This window comes from Mytilus trossulus, chromosome 2, assembly GCF_036588685.1.
Source record: "Mytilus trossulus isolate FHL-02 chromosome 2, PNRI_Mtr1.1.1.hap1, whole genome shotgun sequence".
Classification (NCBI taxonomy): domain Eukaryota; kingdom Metazoa; phylum Mollusca; class Bivalvia; order Mytilida; family Mytilidae; genus Mytilus; species Mytilus trossulus.
Genome location: NC_086374.1, coordinates 98,581,860 through 98,604,368, shown reverse-complemented (window position 1 = coordinate 98,604,368; position 22,509 = coordinate 98,581,860). Strand labels below are relative to the sequence as shown.

The 22,509-nt window shown below is 31.8% G+C and overlaps 2 protein-coding genes across 2 annotated transcripts in view; one reads left to right on the top strand and one right to left on the bottom strand.

Moving 5' to 3' along the window:
* LOC134708505 (protein kinase C-binding protein NELL2-like) overlaps positions 1-12,460 on the top strand; it is a 33,741-nt gene extending 21,281 nt beyond the window's left edge. Inside the window, exons 3-16 of the mRNA XM_063569107.1 lie at positions 214-719; positions 1,442-1,537; positions 2,028-2,136; positions 2,392-2,559; positions 2,926-3,021; positions 3,242-3,337; positions 4,139-4,231; positions 4,686-4,781; positions 5,459-5,554; positions 6,079-6,171; positions 7,282-7,377; positions 8,580-8,673; positions 10,253-10,369; positions 11,914-12,460. Of these exons, the coding sequence (XP_063425177.1) occupies positions 214-719; positions 1,442-1,537; positions 2,028-2,136; positions 2,392-2,559; positions 2,926-3,021; positions 3,242-3,337; positions 4,139-4,231; positions 4,686-4,781; positions 5,459-5,554; positions 6,079-6,171; positions 7,282-7,377; positions 8,580-8,673; positions 10,253-10,369; positions 11,914-11,971 (1,814 nt within the window). The 3' untranslated portion in view covers positions 11,972-12,460. The remainder of the gene's footprint in view (positions 1-213; positions 720-1,441; positions 1,538-2,027; positions 2,137-2,391; positions 2,560-2,925; positions 3,022-3,241; positions 3,338-4,138; positions 4,232-4,685; positions 4,782-5,458; positions 5,555-6,078; positions 6,172-7,281; positions 7,378-8,579; positions 8,674-10,252; positions 10,370-11,913) is intronic.
* Positions 12,461-14,488: 2,028 nt separating this feature from the next.
* Positions 14,489-16,986, bottom strand: LOC134705577 (uncharacterized). The gene is made up of 2 exons (XM_063564299.1): positions 16,714-16,986; positions 14,489-15,692 (listed from the first exon to the last, which is right to left on the bottom strand). The coding sequence occupies exons 1-2, from the start codon at positions 16,978-16,980 to the stop codon at positions 14,763-14,765; spliced, it is 1,197 nt and encodes a 398-aa protein (XP_063420369.1). The 5' UTR covers positions 16,981-16,986; the 3' UTR covers positions 14,489-14,762.
* Between the last annotated feature and the right edge of the window lie 5,523 nt (positions 16,987-22,509).

The following is a 22,509-nucleotide window of genomic DNA, read 5'->3' as shown; positions in this document are numbered from 1 at the left end:
TGTGAAGAGATACTCGATGTAATAGTAGCGCAGCGTTTCTTTAAAAAAATAAAAATGCTGAACAGATATTGGCTGCACTCATAGCATACAGTGACGATCCAGATAATTTGGAGAAGATATATAAATGTCGAGACAAATAAACACGCTCTGTATTATTGCATATATATTCAAAATTTATACAGTTTTAATAATACTCTATCATTTATTTTACAGGGATTACAGATTTTTTGGAGATATTTGGAGTTTATAAACTACCTCTAGGAGTAACAATTGACTCAGAGCGGCATACCGCTTACAACATTACAACAATAGCTAATCTATACTCACCTCTTTCATCAGTCTTTCATTTAGATTTTCCAAAAGACTTTTCCATTTTGTTTTATTTAAAAATTAATAAAGGATTATCAGGATATTTATTGACGCTTAGTGACATCATGGGTAATCAAAAACTTGCTATCAGATATGGCGACCAAACACTTTTCCAGTATTCCGATCAAAATGATCTTCCGGGTGAGAAATCACCATTATTCGACATTCCAATAGCTGATGGAAAATGGCACCAAGTAGCTTTTAGTGTAAAAAGGAGACATATTACTTTATATTTCGACTGTGATAGTGTGTTCGAACAAAATCTCAGCAGATCAAAGCATTCTAAATTAGGAAATAACCTCATGTTTGCGATAGGACCATATTTTGCCAGGCATGGCACACCGTTTGAGGTAATATCACTTAAAGTAATAAAAATATAATGTATGTTATAAGCAATTTGTTTTGTTTTTGGCAATCAATTTAATTCGACCGGTTTTTTCTTCAATTTCGTCACTGCAATGATGAGAAGATCTTTATGTAATATTATATTTAAATACATTTCTTACCTACTTAAGAAACAATCTTCTATCAAATTTTAAACATGATGATTGTTGGGTTTTTTTAACGCCCAAAGAATCATATTTAATACTTATTTAGAGCGAGACACAATCAATCGTATGGCGCAAAATTTGAAATTGCAACTAGAAAATGAGTTAAAATGGATATGTGCAGGAATTGTGCCTTGTGACATACAACCGACACGGACCAATCGCAGAGTTTTTGTAGATAATTTTCTAAGTTAACATACATGGAGTGGTACTTTTCCTACACAAGTCTTCATTCCACACGGACTTATCTTGCATTTTTACAACATCTCTGTATTAAAGAATTATTAGAAAGTTGGTCCGGAACTTAACAGTCTTGTTTTTAATAGTTGTCTTATGGAAGCCATATTTGCAGATCTGTCTTGACAGTCACTTCATTTGCGACAACTGATTGAATTCGAACTATAACCACTAAGCACATAATTTTTCGATAGTGGTTATAAAAGTCGATATATAACATCTTGTTGAATATCCATTTGTCCGTCGCAAGCTGAAACTGTTTGAATGTATGTTTCGTTTTGTTTCAGGGTAATTTGGAGCAAGCACTTATCATTCCAGATCCAGAAGCAGCAAAGCAGCAATGTCACAACCAAAACAAATCAAAAGACGATGTCTTTAATCAGGTATAATACAATGAAAAGAATTTACATTTATATATTCAAAACTTGGTAAAAAAAACCTTTTTTTGGTTATTTACTGGCACAGGATTGATAATCTTACTGATGTACCTACGGGTATCACCAGATCAGTTGTTAGTGTAACGCTACTCACATGATTTATAAACAACTTTTTGTAAATTCGCCGCATATTTAGAATGCCAAGAAACTAAGGTTTATAAATTTAACTTTTCTATTATACCTTGTTTTTACATGATATTTTTGGTTTTTAGCCTTATACAAGCCTTTGCTTTCGTAAGTCAAGTGATGTCATTTCTGATCGGTTCCATTAAAGCTTGTATACAAATGCTGAACAATTTTTTAAATGTTTGCCAGACGAATCGATGTTTACCAAAATTGTTGGAGACAAGTTCCTTATATCTTTGAAGTCCCAATTCCTGTTTTAATTGTTTAATTTATTCAATAATCATCTGTATATGTTCGTATACTCTTTCAGGAAAAGGCAATAAAGGATCAGGCAAACAAAGACGGAGACGACGATAACAAGACCAGGAGAAAAAGAAAAAGGAAGGATAAGGCTCTAAAAGACAAAACAAAAATTAAAGGTTATTTTTCAGATTTATACTCTTTCAAATTGTATGTATTTTTGAATATCTTGTTATTTGTTATCAAGGTAAAAATTAACTTTATTTTATAAATGCTGATTAAGCTTATTAGATTCTGACTTCAGTCTTTTTTCTCACTTTTACTGTTGAAAAGTACAGCGTATCAAAGATGTAATATTTTTGTACAAGTGGTATAATTAAAGTAATTGCATTCAATCATTGTTCTGACATGTACAATTTCTTTTTCATTAACAGTTTTACCTGCTGACTGGTCGTCATGGTCGCCATGCACAGTAACATGTGGAACTGGCACCCAGTCAAGATCACGTTACTGCAGAAACAACGAAATCGAGGTGGAAGAATGTCTTCCCGATCATTCCCAAGTTGTTCAGAATAGACTTTGCTACCTTGATAAATGTAAAGGTAAATATTCATTTATATCATGTCGCCTACAGTCTTTAAATGATTTAAGAACGCAACGGAAATACAAAAGAAACAATAAATCGCAATGTAAAGAGTTTGAACTTGCAAATAATTAATTTAGCATGTTCGGGGCTACAGCAAGATACTTAGTTGTAATATTCTGTTTTATTAAACTCAATGATTTATCCATTAAAATGTTACAAATTAAAGTCTACATGACTCTACGGCTCTCTAAACATGTGCATCTTGAAACAAAGATTAAATTGATTGGTAGGTGTAATCTTCTAGTTAAAAATTACTTGTAAGATGCAATTCATGAGACAATTTCATACATCTCTCCCATATTGTAATTTTGTTTTATTTCAGAAGAATGTTTCCAGTCTTGTTTAAATGGAGGGAGCTGTAATACTAATGGTTCATGTGATTGTGTGACGGGATATATTGGAAAGAGCTGTGAAAAGGGTTTGTATATAATTGTTTTGTTTGTTTGTAAAGGATTAAAGAATCAGTGAAAATGCCATATTACCTTATTATATTTTCCTTATAATCAGCATTTATGTGTCTAATATATGAATTAATTATAACTTGTTCTATATTTGGAAACCTGTCGACTCAGTATTGAAGTCACATTGTGTTTTACTTAACTGAAATGAGATGACATACATAAAAATATATATTGCAGTTGAGTGTAAAGAAATCTGTAGGAATGGAGGAAAGTGTCTATCACCAGGGGTCTGCTTCTGTCCTTCCGGATACTATGGACAATACTGTGAAAATGGTTTGTATTTGTGTTTTTTTATAAAAATTTGTCTTTATAGATATAATCAGCATGATCTTTTATTTGAGAACATCCTAAAGGTGGAGCATGTAAAGAGGAATGGCCACGTTGCCCTTTTTCGACTAGCAATAAGAAACAATGCTTGTTCGTTATATCAAAATACACTATCGTATCCAGTTGAAAAAAAATGGTAAGATATTAAAAAAAAACTCCTAGGAAAACTCAAAACGGATGTCCGTAATCAAACGGCAATCTCAAAAGCTCAAACACCTCAAACGAATGGATAACAACTGTTATATTCCTGACTTGGTGCAAACTAAATCCCATGCTGCAAGTTTAGTAAGTGGAACACTACCTTCCATCAGAAACACTTACATCTCTTTCATTCTTATCGACTAACTTGACAGACATTTTCCATTTGGAAAACGTTGATGTTCATTTGATCTTAACATTGAATAATGAGAATGAAATATTTTTAAAGAATACTCAACTATCATGAGAGAAAAAAATCCCCTTCCCTCCAGCAATCGTTTTTTCGCAGTTGATTATTATACCTGATTAAGACAGAGCACCTGCGACTCCCTCAGGTTTTGGTGGGGGTTCGTGTTGCGCAATAATTCGTTTTCTGTTTTGTTTTTGTGTGTGTACGATGTAATGACATTGTCAATTCGTTTTCGACTTGTAAGTTTGAAAATCTCTTTGGTATCTTTTCATTTTTGCAATTCAGTGCAATTGACATTATTAGTTCCCTCTTGTTTTTGTTCATGTTATAAACTAATATATAACATATCTTATTTACAGCAATTTGTGATCCGCCTTGTTTAAATGGTGGCGAATGCGGAAAACCTGGAATCTGCAGTTGTCCTTCCGGTTTCTCCGAACCTTTTTGTACTCGTAAGTAAAACGTGGCAATTTACAAGAAACAAAAATAAATCATCATGTTAAATGTAAATTAATAAAATCAACATCAGTATACCGGTTTTCAAAAGTAAAAAATCAATTGAGGGAAAACGGTTTACTACTATTTTCTTGGTACTGGATAATTTTGAAATAAAAAAGTGGGTTGAAAATGGTTTTTGTGGCTAAGCAAACATCCCGCTAATATGACAATGTTAAAACATTTATCGCTAAAATGACATCAATACGTGACGTAAATACATCACAAACACACGCAAAAACACTCATCATGGAGAAACGCACAAACAAATTATAGAATAGTCGAACATGAGACCTGCAGAACAACAACGAACATGTGACACTTCATACACTTAAAATTACATTTGATTTATTTGCAATAAATATTTATACGTAAACTTTTAATTTAATGCCTATTTCATATATATTACAGCATCATGTGATATCACATGCCATAATGGAGGAAAGTGTATCCGTCACAACACGTGTAAATGTAAACGAGGATATACTGGAAATTATTGTTCCCAACGTAAGTGAAACAGTTTTGATGGCAAATACTCATTTTTGTTTTTAATTTATTTCGTTTTCTATGGAGAAAAAAATTAACACTTGACAATCACGTCCACTTTTTTTCAAATATAAAGGGAGTCAGTCTATCGGGTGTAAGTACAAGTCCATCAAGACCTGATGGAAAGTAGACAAAAGAAAAAAGAAAAATACCTATATTTACTCCAATAGGAGTAAGAACATCTTGTTAACAGCAAAGCTCTATGACAAAAAATCATAATATGATAGGCAATCCCAGGAATATGGTATCAAAATGGCTACTACTCCATATGCAGCCGCTGATGAAAAATTTCGACTCAGAAATGCAAAGTCTACCATTCGAAAACTTTATATATTTTCGTAAAATTTATTTAGAAAAAGACCATCATGGTCAACTCGTAGTCGAAAGTCAAGATATGAAGGAGTCTTCACTTTCTGGGTAACCTTCATTTCAAATTATATAAGATAGATGGGTTGCAATCAAAAGGAAACTTGTTTTATGTTCGGAGTCTTATGATGAAAAAGACACTTATGGACAAAATGAGTAACGTTAAATGCTGTCGAGGCTTATCGGAGTATTATTATTAAAAAAATTCGTTGTTATTGTTTGCTACATTTACGTTTTCAAATAATCATTTAGTGACGATTTTGTGTTTATAGCTGTGTGCAGAAAAGGATGTGAAAATGGAGGGAAATGTGTTTCTAAGAATAAATGCTCTTGTCCTCAGGGATTTCGTGGAAGACGATGTCATAAAGGTATGTATACTAAACATGCTAAATATAATAGAATATAATGCAATTATAGAAAACGTCTACATGGTGACGAAAGTTGACAAAGTATGTACATAAATTATATCATTCAAGACTTTCAAACATAACTTCTGTGAATCAAAACAAATATTCCATTTTTTTTTAAATTAACAGCTATGTTTGAAAACTTACAGTTTGATTTTTAACCACACTTTCCTATTCCCTAATCAAATTATTAAACTATTTGCCCAAAATATGCCAAATGAATATCGAGATTGGAAATTTAAAACAAAGTAAAGTGTAATATGAACTTAATATGAATCTCGTTCCTGAATATGAATAGGAATATGACAGTGCTTATCCATTCTTTTGATTTGTTTGAGCTTTTAATTTTGCCATAAGTTAATACTTAAGGGACTTTGAATTTTCCTCGGATTTCGGTAATTTTTTTATTTAACTTTTTGCAAACATAACACATGTTTTGTGGAAATCGACAATTTAGATAGAATTATATGATTATATATTTTCAGCTATATGTAGACCGAAATGCAAGCATGGATCCTGTATTTTACCTAATACATGTAAATGTAATCGAGGATACTTTGGTAAAAAATGTGAAGATTGTAAGTCATTTTCTTTAATAATGTTTTCATTCAATGAGAGTAAAAAAAAATGATTGAACTTGAAAATATGTATATATAAACTTATAACTTGTACAGACATGTACAGACCATATAACTTGGCGTGAATTATAATCCTAGTACCTTTGATAACTATTGACACAATCGTCACCCCCAAATTTTTTGTGGGGTTCCTGTTACTTCGTCTTCAGTTTTTTATGTTGTGTTTTGTGTACTATTATTTGTCTGTTTGTCGTCTTTTTAGCCATGGCATTGGCAGTTTATTTTCGACTTTCGAGTTTGAATGTCCCTCTGATATCTTTTACTTCTCTTTTTTTTTGACACAACACGATGGCCTCTTAATTTAGTTTGTAATTTACCATATAACGCTCAGTGTAAAATATTGACAAATATAATGCCTACCCATGTTAAAATGAGCACAGAGCATGACATGAAGGAATTATTTCTTAAATAAAGTTATGTATGCTATACAAGTCAACAAAAAAGCCCGATACAAGGCAATGTACTCTCCATATGAAATGAAATAAGACACACGCGATGCAAATACTAGTACTTGTTTTTCTTTTGTGCACTTTTTGTTATATAAAAAATCGTATTTTCACCAAAAAAAAAAGAAATCGATATTAAACCTTTAAACATAAAAATGGTCTGCATAACATTTTAGTGACATTGCAGATATTTAAATACTTAATTCTCATCTCTGAAATTAAGTGCCGACTTATGTCATCATTTTCCGCAAAATAAAATTCACCACAGTGTTCAATAACACGATGTTTTTTCACTTTCCAATAATTCTGCATAAATTGCTTTACTTATTAACGTTGTTATTGGATACTATAACAGTTTTTCCTATTTGTTATTTATTATGATAATTTAGAGTTCAAACTTGTGTTTCATTACTTCTGTTAACTTATATCCTATCTATTCTCATATCAGTTTGCACATGTTAAGGTCGAATGGTTTAAATAAAAATGATTAATAAAAAAAAAATAAGGTAAGACAGTTTTTTTGGGTTTTTTTTTTTTAAATTTTAGCTCAATTTACTTTGAAATGTTTAATAAACATCAACTGACTCTTTATACTTATTTACAGTTAAATGTAAGAGAACCTGTAAAAATGGAGGATCCTGCATTGGTCCTAATAAATGCAAATGTCAACAAGGATATTCAGGAAAATGGTGTCATATTGGTAAGTAGAATATTAATCATTCAGATAAAATGTGTCTCATTTGTAGACGAAACGCGCGTCTGGCGTATAAACAAATTTTAGTCCTGGTATCTATGATGAGTGTATTTAATACCACTGGTTCGATGCCACTCCTGGTGAAGATTTATTTCCCCGAGGGTATCACAAGCCCAGTAGTCAGCACTTTTGTGCTGACATGAATTGTCATTGATATGGTTATATTTATAAATTTACTGTTTACAAAATTTAGAATATTTTGAAATACTAAGGCTTTTCTACCTCAGGCATAGATTACCTTAGCTGTATTTGGCAACACTTTTAGGAATGTTGGTCTTCAAAGCTCTTCAACTTCTTACTTTTCTGGCCTTTTTATTATTTTTTTTGGATTTGAGCGTCACTGATGAGTCTTTTGTAGACGAAACGCGCGTCTGTCGTATAAACAAATTTTAGTCCTGGTATCTATGATGAGTGTATTTCCTTCTGAACGCGTTTTTATTGAACTACGTGGTTATTTATTTTGCTGATTCATACAAAGCTTAACAGTTCTTGATATGATACATTTTGAAACATAAATTTTCCTTTTTTTGTAAAAAAAAATGACATGTAAAATTGGAAAAGGCGTTTTTAAATTGACACCCTACAGAGATAGTACGCTTCTTATTTAGTACGCCAGACGTTCAACACAGATAATATTAAGAACTTGACGACACTGAAAGATGCTCTTGTTCGTTTTTATTACAATTTTTTTTATGAAAAAATATTCTACATGCAATTGCAACAGGTGTTAATTGAAATTACTAACTTTACATATATAAAGATTCTAAGCTACAACTGCCAAAATATTTCTTTAGTTTGGGGTATTATTTTGAATAATCTCATCATAGATACCAGAATCGAACAATATTGTGGCTGAACATTTATATTTTTCAGTAATGTTCATTTTTCTGACAATAATTCCGTTTTCTATTTTTCCAAATCGGACGGTATTATGATTGGAAATTTTAAAGCCATTAACTTAATCGGTTTTCCTATCGGTTTGAAAAAGGAAAATAAAGATTTATGGGAATATATAAATTTCTTCATGCATCTGTATTATTTGTCTTTCTTGATATGCAATATGTTTTATGTAATTTTTATCTCTACTCATCAGACATATCATGTAATAAACAATAACATAGTATTTAATCTTGGTTTTATAATTGTAGGTCGTTGTGAACAACCTTGCATGAATGGAGGCAAATGTAGAAAGGACAAATGTCGTTGTCCGAAGGGTTATAGAGGAAGCAGATGTGAAATAAGGTAAAATGTATTTTCTGTAGAAGTCGTGGGCAAAAGTGAGCGTGTTAACGATGCTGAAGGCCATATAGTGTCAACATTCAAATATTTATTAATTTCCGTTCATTAATATCCTGTTCATAAATTCCTTCAATGTTATTGTTTACTTGCTTTAGCTTTAAAACAAAGCGGCCGTAGAATATGGACCGTTGACCTGAAATACATGCATCATTATCATCATGTTCACTTCTTTGATATATTGTGTAATTGTCTGTTTTATTTGAATCATAGCTTGTTAAAGCCTATAGATGTTGCCTCTTGTAAAACATGGTTTGATATGTCCTTGATTTGCTGTCTTATGATAAAAAAAAATCCTATGACGTATCAGCTGAAATGTCCTATTGCATTCTGAAGTTTTAGCCTCAAGTTAGTTGTTTTCTGGTAACGAATAATAAAAACTTCATTTATTTATACCATTTAAGCTCATTTAAAATTCAATTTGTAATAATCTTTATGCATGTGTCCATCATAATGTGTACATATCTGTGTTAAGAAAGGAAGAGTTAAGACTGAATTAAATAATGTCTTGTCTTGTCTTGTCTTGTCTTGTCTTGTCTTATCATAAATACCAATACTTCAACAGCACAAGCTTCGGGATTATAAGATTGCGTTACCCATTTGTCTTCTTTATAATTCAGCACTCCATCAACATACTGATGATAACGTGCCGGGCATATGTCTGCATTACATAACTACACAAAGTTTATTTCTTAAAATGAATCTAAGATATATTTATTTTAATTACAAAAATAATAAGAAACATTATAATCGTACAGCATTAAACATCGTTCTGTCATATAAATTATAAGCCTTGTATCTTTGATGACTTTTTATTACCTTTTTTTCTTCTTTCTGGAACATGCACGTATTACATGTTAGGTGTATGCATTCCTAAGATAAGACAAAGTATTAGCAGAATTTCTTATGTATATTTTTTTTTATAGATACATACATTAACATATTGCAATCCTTTTGCACTTGAAAGAGGGACGAAAGATACCACAGGGACAGTCAAACTCATAAATCTAAAACAAACTGACAACGCCATGGCTAAAAATGAAAAAGACAAACAGAAAAACAACAGTACACATGACACAACATAGAAAACTAAAGAATAAACAACACGAACCCCACCAAAAACTAGGGGTGATCTCAGGTGCTCCGGAAGGGTAAGCAGATCCTGCTCCACATGTGGCACACGTCGTGTTTCTTATGTGATTACAAATCCGGTATATAGTCTAATTCGGTAGGTCACATTCATGAAAGGGAAGGGGATTGTAGTTACGACGTAAGGAACATATCCGAAATCATTTGTGAAACGGTTATTCCATAACGGTCAAGCAACTCGTGATGGCGTCCGTAAAATTTACGAAGGGATGATTTCAACTTCGAAATTACATTCCATTCTTCCTACAATATTATTCAAAATGCCAATCGTTCTTTTTCCAACAAAAACTTAATCATTTTGCCAAACAAAAAGCACAATATTCGTACTGCTGTTTCTTTAAATTTTAAAATCTATATCATCATTGCTTTCTTTCAGAAATTGCAAATATGAGAAACATAATATGCCATATGAACAGACATATAAAACGCTTGTTCGTGAAGAATATACAACGGAATGTGGAACATGGAGATGGAAAACTTGTGTAAAAACCAGGTAATTCAAAATGTTTGATTAGAGTGAATACACAATAACAAGTTCTATTCAACTATTAACTAATATCAACATAGTTTTAATTGAATTTATATTCTGCAACAGAAGATGAGGTTACTACGTATTAACTGTCTATTCATTTCTTTAATATATTTTTGCTTTTTTTGCTTTGTTCGTTCCATTCCTTTATTATTTTGGTAGCTTGTTTTGGTTTTCCGATGATTAAATTCATTAGCGACGACATTTTTTTGGGTTGATCATAGCAAATCATTGATTTTATTGTATCTAAAATAAAAGAATGAATATATTGTATCTTTAACACCTCCTGAAGCAATATTACAAACTGTTATTAGATATTGCTTACATATTGTTATTGTGCATTCTTTATGACTAATTCATACAAATAATTTAGAGACATTTCATTGAACAAAACATCGTGATCATATCTTTCAGAATCGAGAAGCGTTTATATAAAATTATGAGATTAGCTCAGTTTTTCTGGTATATATTAACTTTCATCCTGGTATATATGATGAGTTTATTTCTTGTCAGTTGTAAAAAGTAAAATAACAAAAAAATCCAAACAGCAACGAAAATGCAAATAGGAAAGTTCCTTAGGGTGCTATAAACAGTTTCGTATAAAAAAAACTAGAGGTTATTCCCCGACTAAAAATAGACATGGAGAGAAGTCTCTTTTTATCAACATAATTGGTGAAAAAGTATCATGTTTTTGGTATTTGATTGTAAAAATAAGTTAATTAGCTTCAATTAAAATAGGTTGAATGATTAAAATAATTTAAAAAAATTAGATTAAATACATGTTTTGAGGGGAGACAAACTGTAAACATCCTGTTTTTTTGTCAGTGAAAAGTGCAAAATTTATTTGCACCCACTGTAGCTCTTTCCGAAGCAGGCGAACGTACCCTGAAGCATAAATTTTTAGAAAGACCAGGTAAAAACCTATGAAATTCATACAGTTTTGATTATGAAAAAATGTGCATGTATCATGTCTTCATGAGTGTGCACATGGCCTGATTTCATGTTTTTTATGCATAGATTAGGCAATGTTTTTCACAATTTCTCTTGATAAAACCTTTTTTATACTATTAAGAGTACACTTTTTTTTATTCCATTATAAACTATAGAGCATCCTGATTCCAGTGATATCTAGTTTTATACAAGTATCTTTATTAATCAGTCCACCACTAAGGGTCGCTTATACATGGTCCCTCAAAATATGATGTTGTAGAAAAAATTTGTAGATTGCACCCTTATCAAATGACAAAATTTTAATCTCAAGTACACCAAACGATAAGAAACCAACTGACATATTCCTAGCTATCTAAAGCTTTGAATTGTGTGACAGTCGCATAAAAGTTTCCAATATATTGAAAACAACGTTAGAACAAACAAACAGACCAAATACGTAAAAATGTCAAAAATATGGGTAGACGATTCATTATACTATACTTTTTCAGTTAATGCCCATTAGTTAGACACATGTCATTTATTTATACTAGTTAAATCAATTTATTTGGTCCTTGTAGGTTGAGATACGAATTGGTGACTAAAACTATGTACCGGACAGCATACAGATGCGTATAAGTTGTAATATGAATTCTTATGGTTGCCAAACGTTCCAACAAAGAAAGTAGTCATCATCTGCCCTCCATGAAGATGATCCACGGTATAAACTGTACTGTAACGAAGAAACAAGAGCCGCTTCCGTGATTTCACAGTTTATTCGTTTGTGAATACATGTATCACACACAGATAATATAAACTGGACACTGGGCATCAATCATTATTCATTTTTGTATTTGAATATTTAACATAGTATTCTACATCATTGTATAGGACCTGTCTTGTACATGATATGTAAAGAAGCAAACAAAAGAAGGGCATCACTTACTTGCTAGAAATTGATTTTATTTGATATATGATAAAAAAAAAAAACGCATATTTTCATCTAGATACATTTTTGTCAATGTCCGTTATTTACGAATTCTTTCTTTTATGGAGAAAGGGAGATAACTTAATTTCCTTTTTTACAGGTGAAGTATAATACTCAAACATTTTGCATATATGATATATAATATGACATTGTTTTTGTTATTTTTTTTAATAAAAGACATTAAAATATGTTCTTGCATGCAGTTGTTTTCGATAAGAGTATCGTATTTTATAACTTGCATTATCTCTGTATAAATTACTGCCGATAAAATTTACAAGACTAAATTTATTAACAAGCGTTTACTTGCAAAAGACACTAGAGTAGTACATTTTTTCTACTTCACTTTGGTACATGCTTACTCAACAAATCAGTTATTTGAAACCAATTTTACAACCTTTATAGCTAAATTTTAAATGCAGATTTAAAATTCTAAATCGATTGAAGAGTATTAAACATCGGTAAACTACTGTTGTCTTGCTTTAACCTAATGGTACACCAGTGTCTTGACGGTGTTTTTTTGTGTATTTGTTTGATACTGTTCTTTGTATTTTAATCGTTTTTTATTTGTTTATGTCTGTTATAGTAAGTTTTCTGATTTACTACTGTCCCTCTTTATCTTCTCTCTCTTTCTACATCCTCAGGTATAGGTTATAAAAATTCCGTCTTTCTTAACTTTGGTATCAAAATAATTTGCTGATGAAAGTTTCCCAAAACTTTATGAAGTTTGGATCCTATGCTCACTAATTTCATACTTCAATAAGCCTTTTAACCTTTGTATCTATGATGAGTATATTCCTTATCGTGGAATCCAAAACTGAAATGAAATCAACTTATTTTTACACGATAAAAATGCGATCTCCTGTAGTTAAACATAAACGGTATCAAACTTCTACACTTGATGCCTATTTTCCCAAAAGATGTTCCTCTACATAATCTCTTAATCGATATTTGTACAACAAAAATGACTTCAACAATATTATGACTACGTTGAACACCCAGCTGTGTTAATCATATGTGGTTCCTTACAAATTGCAAAGTTCTAATTCAAGCACTATACCGTCATAATTTTTAGTAATAATTAACAAAGATTTTGATATTAAACATACTAAACAATTAAATATCGACTTTTTTTAATATAAATTAGGCCGTTAGTTTCTCGATTGAATTGTTTTACATTGTCATATCGGGGCCTTTTATAGCTGACTATGCGGTATGGGCTTTGCTCATTGTTGAAGGCCGTACGGTGACATATGGTTGTTAATTTCTGTGTCATATTGGTCTCTTGTGGACAGTTGTCTCATTTGTAATCATACCACATCTTCTTTTTTTATATTTGTCTTCTTATTAAACAGTATTAGTTCTACCAAAATATGATTGGTAAATTCACAATATTTATGTAAGGTGATGCGCATTCTTACTTAATGAAGCAGTTCACTGATACCAACAACAAATACCCCGATGACGCTATCTACTTCCAAATGCTGGACCTTTTGAACGAAAATGCATTAGTAGAGTTTGCTATGCTTATAGTTTAACCAACAATGGTATTAAGATGGTTACTAATTGCTCATCCCTACAGATACAAACATTTTAGCGATTTACATCTAATATGTTAATGTGAACTGTGCTTCTTTTCTAAATATTTTATTCAAAATTAACTAAAACTCCGATCTGTGACAAACATGAGGTTTTCAGTTGTCCTATTGTCATTTTACCATTTCGTAGTGGTTACATTCACTCTCCCCCGTAGTACCGTGCTTGCATAATTAATTTGATATGTTATTGACATGTATGTTCAAATTTTGCAGAACTAATGAAAAAGGTATGTTCTTTTAGCAACCAATCCCTGAACATGAAGAACAACCTACATTTTCAATTAAAAATTTGTAAGAGTTCCGCGAAAGCCAGTGTCTCGCCTACTTTTGCTTTTAATCCCAGACTCAACAAAAATGATCAATAAAAATATTCCTCTCGATACTATCGTTTGATTGTAATATGCTTCTGTCCAAGTTTGGTGAAAATCCAGGATTTATGAATTTAAGAAATGTTTTAAAACCTTGAACTGCAGATTGTATGTAATGTTAACTAGTTCATTTATAAGTAACATGCGGAAAAAATAATCAACAAATTCTTTAATCAGAATTTCAGAATATAAATCATGCCTACACTAAAACTCATAACCCTAAACGATTTTGAAATATGAAATGATAATTTTTTGTTTTCATCTCTCGAATTTGTATTTTTTTTTTAAATAATACACTACGAAAATCTGCTTCAAATCAAAATATGTTCAGAAGGATTTCAAAACGATAAAACGGTTATCATAAACTTTATATTTCGCAATAAACCATGTCAGTAGGCTTCTGAAATTCAAAGCAATAAAATTTATAAAGATGATTATGGTGAAAATTGCAGCGATAGCAGGTATAGATGATTACTGCTTCATTTGTGAAACTCATCTTCTTTTCTATATATCACAACTGATTCTCCAAAATTGTTTGCAACGAGTAAGTTTTTTCTCTCACTATCGTAAAAAACGGCGTACGGATTATTGACACCATCTTGTTTTGTGAGCACCAATCGGTGATGTCTTCCGGTCGGACTGATCATATGGATACTCTCTGAAGCTTTGCTTCCTTCGTGACTTATAATACTGGAGCTAGGAGACTGAACGCCAACTTCGTAAACAAATCCTTCGTCGTCGACTGTTGTTCCTAATGGGTGTTCAATACTTAATGTCGTAAAAGTTTTGACTAAACGTCTGCGTATGTTACAACTTATAATCTGATTGGATCCGCATGAATTACAATATACATTACCGTCGTGGCCAATGTAAAGACAACCGTCACCACGAACTTCTGGTATAACTGCAAACACGTCGCCATTCATATCCATAGCCTTAATTCCTGTTTTCCCGCAATTAAGAATAAGGTGCTCTGGAGTAAACACTAAACCAAAACAAGTGATAACAATTTCTCGGAAGATTTGTCGCTTGAAAATATCAACCATTATAACTTTTCCATTATCATATAGAGAGACTGCAGCTGTGTCATCGGGAGCAATTGCCAGACAATATGGTTTGCCTGGAAGTCTAAATTCGTTTTGTTTTATGCCATCGATTTCAGAACTCAGTATCCGGTTATTGTTGCCATCTATCATGACAACGTGTTCATTGCTGAGAACTTTTAAATCTTTGATAACAGATGTTTTGTCACCCTTGAGAATTTCAATTGTACGAAAATACTTAAATTTTACCGAATCCATCTTGGCTTTCATATCGATATCATCGGAAATAAAATCAATTGGATCGGATTCAGTAAGAGTTTCTCCTGTTGTTGAATCTTCTGGTTGTGTGTTATTTTTTTTAATTTTCTATTATAAAAGAAAGAATGTGTTGTTAAAATAGTATGCAATTTTAGATGTTTATATGGTAAGACATTGTGAGGGTATGTTTGTTGTTTGTTCGTATGTTCCTTGTTTTTGGTCGGTGGGTTTTCATTAAGCTTTCAAGTTAAAATAACAATATCACTATATTAGTGAATAATAGATTTTTAAGTATTCATCAAAGATAATTAAGTGCATCAAACTCACGATTCATCTAAAAATGTTCGCTACTGATGCGCGAATTAAAGAGGCTATAAAAAGGTCAGATAAAGTATGAAGTTGAAGAGCATTGATGATCAAAAATTCCGAACAGCTCTGTCAAATACAGCTAAGATAATCTATTCCTAGGGTAGAATATTTTAGTATTTCGAACAATGCAAAGATTTTGTTTCTATTTTTTTTTTTATTTGATCATACCAATGACAATTAATATCAGCACAAAAGTGCTGACAAAAGGGTTGTTGATACCTTCAGGATGGAATCAACCACATTGTTGTAAAACTATCATTAAAGAAACCAGGCTTACAAATGTGACATAAGACATGCGTTATACACACGTAAGACTCAGCAATGACGCTAGATTCAAGTTATTAAAAAGGTCAAATGAAGTGCAAAATGAAGAGCAATAATGTCCTTAAATTTCGATAGGGTTCTCCAAGCTAAATTATATTAAAATAACAAACCCATGCATTGCTATGATATGATTGCACAAATATCAATTATTGTAAACATAATTTAATAAAAAAAAAAAAAGAAAAAGAAAAGGTAAATGATAAATAACTAAGAAAATACAAAAACAAGTCCATCAATTTGATATGCATAACAAGTGGTAGAGCACAATTTTAAACGCTTAAAGGAGTTGATAACATTTTTTGAAATTTCTCTCTGATTAATACTTTAAACATGCTAAATCACTTGTCTTGTCGTTGTTTATAGTAGGGAAGCATTTAGAGCTTGAATAATAAAATCCTGCCGGTTTGATATAAAAATAATAATGAGTACTAAGTACCTGTTTCTGCTGATGTTCCTTGATTTGCATTTTCTCCATCTTTTGTGTTAATTGTCCAGTAGTTATCTTTGCTTGGAATGCTCTCATGCTGATGACGTGGTGATACCGCGTTAGTTTCAGTGAATCATGGTGTTTATGACAGTTACTACACAAACCCACCTGGCATTCTGTACACCAAGCTGTCGCCACTATCTTTTTCTTCTGGTCTGCGCATGGTTGGCATTTATGTCGTTTAATGACATTCCTAATTATTTGTTTTCCAGCCATTTTCCTCAAATCTGAAATTTATATCAACCGGTTGGAAATTGGTCAACTATTCAGAAAATGAAATGATCTCAAACCACTCAGCTAAAAACGAACTCAAATAGTGCACACAGAAAGTCGTAGATATTTTTGCTGATTTCTGGTATCATTTGTTTATATTCAGACTTTTCTACATATAAGGTGTAGGAGGTTTCGCTTTTGATTGGAAGACTATGACTGATTTGTTGTTGTTTGGTCGAGTGGAGAATATGCTATGTATATCAGTAAGGACGCGGTCTATAAAGTGCAAAGATCATGACGCTATCTCTACATGGAGTATCCAATTTAACATCCTAATTATTATCGCACGTGTAGGGATACACGCCGAAAAAGTGTTTGTCTTTCAATATAAATAATATCTCTGAATAGGAGTGTTTCATATTCTTACATTTTGAACATTAAGGAGAAAGCCCTTAATTTGGAAACAGAATGCAAACGTTATAAAATTAACTATACAAAAAGAACAATCCTACCCATAAGAAAAAAATTCATAAGGGTTCCACGGAACCCAGTGTCTCGCCTACTTTTTCTGTAACTCCCAGGCTCAACAAAAATGAGGAAAACAATCAATAAAAATATTCCTCTTGATACTATCTTTTGATTGTAAGAAGCTTCTGTCCAAGTTTGGTAAAAATTTTAGGATAGTTGATGAATCGAATAAATGTTTTAAAAACTTTAACTGTAGACTGTATGTAATGTTAACTGGAAGTCCACTTATAAGTAAAATACAGATACACAGGTACAAAATATAAACAAAATTTCCTTTCTAGATACTAGCTTTTGATCATAAACAAGCTTCTGTCTAAGTTTGGTACACATTTAAAATAGTATAAGAAAGTTATCAAATTTTTAAAAAATCTAACCAGAGTGAATGTGTTGTTTCTTGGCAGAAAACCTTAGTCTATTTAAAAGTAAAATACGGATAAAATGGATTTATTTTTTTACAAAATTTACTTCTGAATACTATCTTGTGATCATAAACAAGCTTCTATCCAAGTTTGGTGCAAACCCAGGATAGTTATAGAAAGTTATCAAAATTTTAAAAACTTAAGGGTGAATGTAGTGTTTCCCCACAGAAAAACTAAGTCCATTTATAAGTAAAAAAACAGAAAAAAATGGAATTTTATTTTTGCAAACTTTACTTCTGGATACTATCTTATGATCATAAACAATCTTCTGTCCAAGTTTGGTAGAAATCCAGTATAGTTTAAGAAAGTTATTCAAATTTTAAAAACTTTAACCACAGAGTGAATGTAATGTTTCCCCGCAGAAAAACTAAGTCTATTTATAAATAAAATACAGAAAAAATGGAATTTTATTTTTACAAAATTTACTTCTGGATACTATCTAATGATCATAAACAAGCTTCTGTCCAAGTATGGTAGAAATCCAATATAGTTTAAGAAAGTTATTAAATTTTCAAAAACTTTAACCACAGAGTGAATATTTGTTGACGCCGCCGACGACGCCGACGCCGACGGAATGTAGGATCGCTTAGTCTCGCTTTTTCGACTAAAGTCGAAGGCTCGACAAAAAGCACGCAAACTATTAAAATTAGAAATGGAAAAAGTATAACATCTATAATACTAAAATTACGAGGTCCAATTTGTCAGCCGTCATCACGTAAAAACGACGAATCAAAGAATTCAACTTTATATATAACTCATATAGTACAAAGGTGTAGATTAAAAATTACACCACTCCAGTCCCTTTTGTTTTCCACGTAATTAATATTGCCAATAATTAAGAAGTTCCGGGTCGAGTCCGATACCGATACCAATAGTATATTCACCTGATACCTATTACCTTATATCTGTACGTTCCGCATCTGACAGGCGCACCACCAAATGGTGAATTCAGGATTAATATGCTATATACACGGGTCATAATCACGGGGTTGACACTAATAAATTGTCAAATTGTTACCTATTGTAGTATTTTAACCAGTAAGACTTTCTAAGATAACAATACGTATACTAAAAATCTGGACTAGAAATAAGGCGTACAGGTGCAGTTTTCAATTTGTAAGCGGGCATGACGTAAAACAGCTAATCAAAGAATTCAACTTTATTTATAGCTGTTGTTTAAACAATACTCAATTCCAGGACCTTTTGTTTTCCAAATAATTAATATTACCAATAGTTGATAAGTTCCAGTTCGACGGGTTCAAACAGAAAGATTTCAAAGCAGAGAAAACTGTGTATCTTATAATCAGATAATCGGCATGCCTTTATCAGATGACAATACTTATACTAAAATAAGACTTTCGCATAGTTGTATATACTTTAATTCAGTCACGGACCCGCGATATCACGGGTGTGTTCTAGTAATGTTTATGATCACAGATCACAGTCACATAATTTTTTTTTCCTGATAATGTGTGATTGTATTTGGGGTTGTCAATGTCGTTTAATATTCCTTAGTAAATACAAATTAGTATATTTACCAGCCGGGGTTCATTATTCAGCATTTCAAAAAAGTAAAAATGATATTGATATAAGAAGATGTGGTGTGAGTGCCAATGAGACAACTCTCCATCCAAGTAACAATTTAAAAAGTAAACCATTATAGGTTAAAGTACGGTCTTCAACACGGAGCCTTGGCTCACATTTCTTTACTTACCAAAATATTCTCTTTTCAAATTTATAGTCTTTTTTTTTAAATTACAGATCTACGATATCATTTTAAGCAATATTAAAAAGAACAATCTAAGATAGCAGCTCTTAATTGTGTTATTACAAGTTATATAAACATGATTTATAATATTTTTAACATTCAAGAAATAATCAAGATTTTAAAACTATTCCAACTTACCATGAATACTTTTAACTTTGTATAACAGATTAAATTTAGAAAAAATTCCAAATGCATATAAAGAGTTAACAATGGACTATATAGAACTAATGAAATGGTTAATGATTAAGAAAGGAACGCAGTTCAGATTACAGTTAGAATAGATATTCAACGATCATTATGCATACTAGCTTAATCTGTACATGCTATATTTTTGCATTAATTTTTTGTGTTGTCGAAAAACTCTTTTCTATATTCCTTTTTCTGTCTTGTTTTTCCTTTATAATGGTATCCTCACTTTTGATTCTCATAAATTGTATCCCTGCATGTGCCTTTATTTAATGTCTATAAAAATGTCTGTCTGTCTGTTCCTCGATTTTAGATGTAAACTTTCTTTTGTCATTGTCATTCTCTTAGAAATCAATACATTTTACTTACAAGATGTTTATATCATTTTGTAGTTGCATATGATACATTTACTTTGAGTAGTGTGATATCCTTTTAAACCGAGCAAATCCAAAGACTTTAATATCTGTTCTTAATCGTCCACATTATTTTCAGCTTTTGAGTGCAAGTTTGCCTAAAATAGTGGAAGTTTTAGGAGCTTGCAAAGAAAACTCCTTAATTATTCTTGATCTTAGATTTAAATTCGTCAGATGTAGAAGTAGAATCAGGTTTAAAATGTCAGACTAAAGATAAAAGTTAGAAGAACCCCATGCTTAAGACAACTAATGTTTGGATTGGCGGATGTTTAATACGCAAAGACCTCCTGTCGGACAGGGAAATGGTTTATGCATTTTGAAAATCTGTGCAGCAAGTCTTTGAACGGTCATAAGATGGCCTGTTGCAAAATTTACTATCATATCCGATTATGCTCAGCACATTATTAATTTCCAGTAACATTCGAAGTTACCGCCCGTCATTACACTGTAGACGAATTTATCTTTTTGATTTATTATCAATCAAGCAATTTCCGTACAAAATTATTAGAAAAACATTTCCAAAAATAGAATTTCTTTCCTTGTTCAGTCCTTACATATTTTTATTTGCAAAGGTAAGAAAATAATAAGGGATCGAGAATATCAGGATTATAATTCAATACGCCAAACGCGCGTTTCGTCTACATAATACTCATCAGTGACTATCAAAAAATAGTTAGAAAGTCAAACAAGTGCGAAGTTAAAGAGCATTGAGGAACAAAAATTCCAAAAAGTTGTGCCAAATACGGCTACGGTAATCTATTCCTGGAATAAGAATATCCGTTTTTCGAAATATTCAAAGTTTTGTAATAAAAATGACCATATAATTGATTCCATGTCAACACCGAAGTGCTAAATACTGGGTTGGTGATACCATCGGGCACGAAACGTCCACCAGCAGAGACATCGACCCAGTGGTGTAAATAGTTATCAAAGGTACCAGGATTATAATTTACCGATATGTAAAACGTAGAACTCAATGCAATTTATGTATTTGCATACAGTACTATGTTACGTTTGCGAATTCTTATCCATGTCCATATGTTTTACAGGTGTGTAGATGGTACAACTTTGTTTTGATGAGAGAACCACCAGTATTGGTAGCTTTACAACATAAAGTAAACAAAACACAGTTGTGTCATCTTCTGACCATTTTGATTTTTTGAAATCAAACTGTTCAACTGGGCAGAAGTTTTAACCAACTGTTTAAAGAAAACCAGCCAAGTCATCATCGACCAAGTGCAAAGTGATGAAATAAATGATGATTTTAAATCCGATGAGCCTTGTATAATGCAACGCTCTCTACACGAAAAGAACCATTTGATGAACTCTATGAAGGGTCCGAATGTGGCTTTTCGCACCCGTCATATAATTGTTTTTTCGCCCCTTTGCTGCAGTTCTTTTTGTAAGTTGTAGAGAGGAAGGAGTATGCGAGTACCTACATTGTAACTTTATTTCTGATCAAGACCTTATAAAAATTCAATGGACACCTTCACCGTGTTTCAGTACTATAAAATGTTGGAACTAATTCAATGACGTACTCGCAGGTTTAACTGCATGTCGATCATATTTTGGACAGTATACAATAACTTGAAAAAGTTAAAGCGATTTTAAGTGACCTTGTGTTACGGTGTTGCGATGCAACTCTATGGTAAGTATGAATGATCTTGCCTTTAATGGACATTGGGTTAATTGTTCATACTATTACAGAACCCATATGCGTAAAAAATGCATTTATATAACTTAAAATATGTCAATAAAACCATCTCATAGATCTTAAACTGAGCAGATCAAGATCAATAATTTTACAAAGTTTGAAGGGAATCAATCAATGAATCAATCAGTTTGTTTAAACAAACAGATGGACAGACGGCTGATATTAAAATCTAAAGAAACATATTTCCTTAACCAGTTGCTTCGCAGGGCGCAGCATTATACGACCGCAGATGTAGAACCCTGAACAGATGGGACAAGTATGGACACAACTTTTAAGTTTGATACAGCTTTAAATGTGGATTGTGATTAAATAGTTGACACAACATAGGTTTATGTCACATTATGATTTGGACCCTTTGGACCTTAATGTAGACCAATTTGAAAACTGGACCAAAAATTAAGAATCTACATACACAGTTAGATTTGGAATATCAAAGAACCCCATTTATTCAATTTTTGATGAAATCAAACAAAGTTTAATTTTGGACCCGATTTGGACCAACTT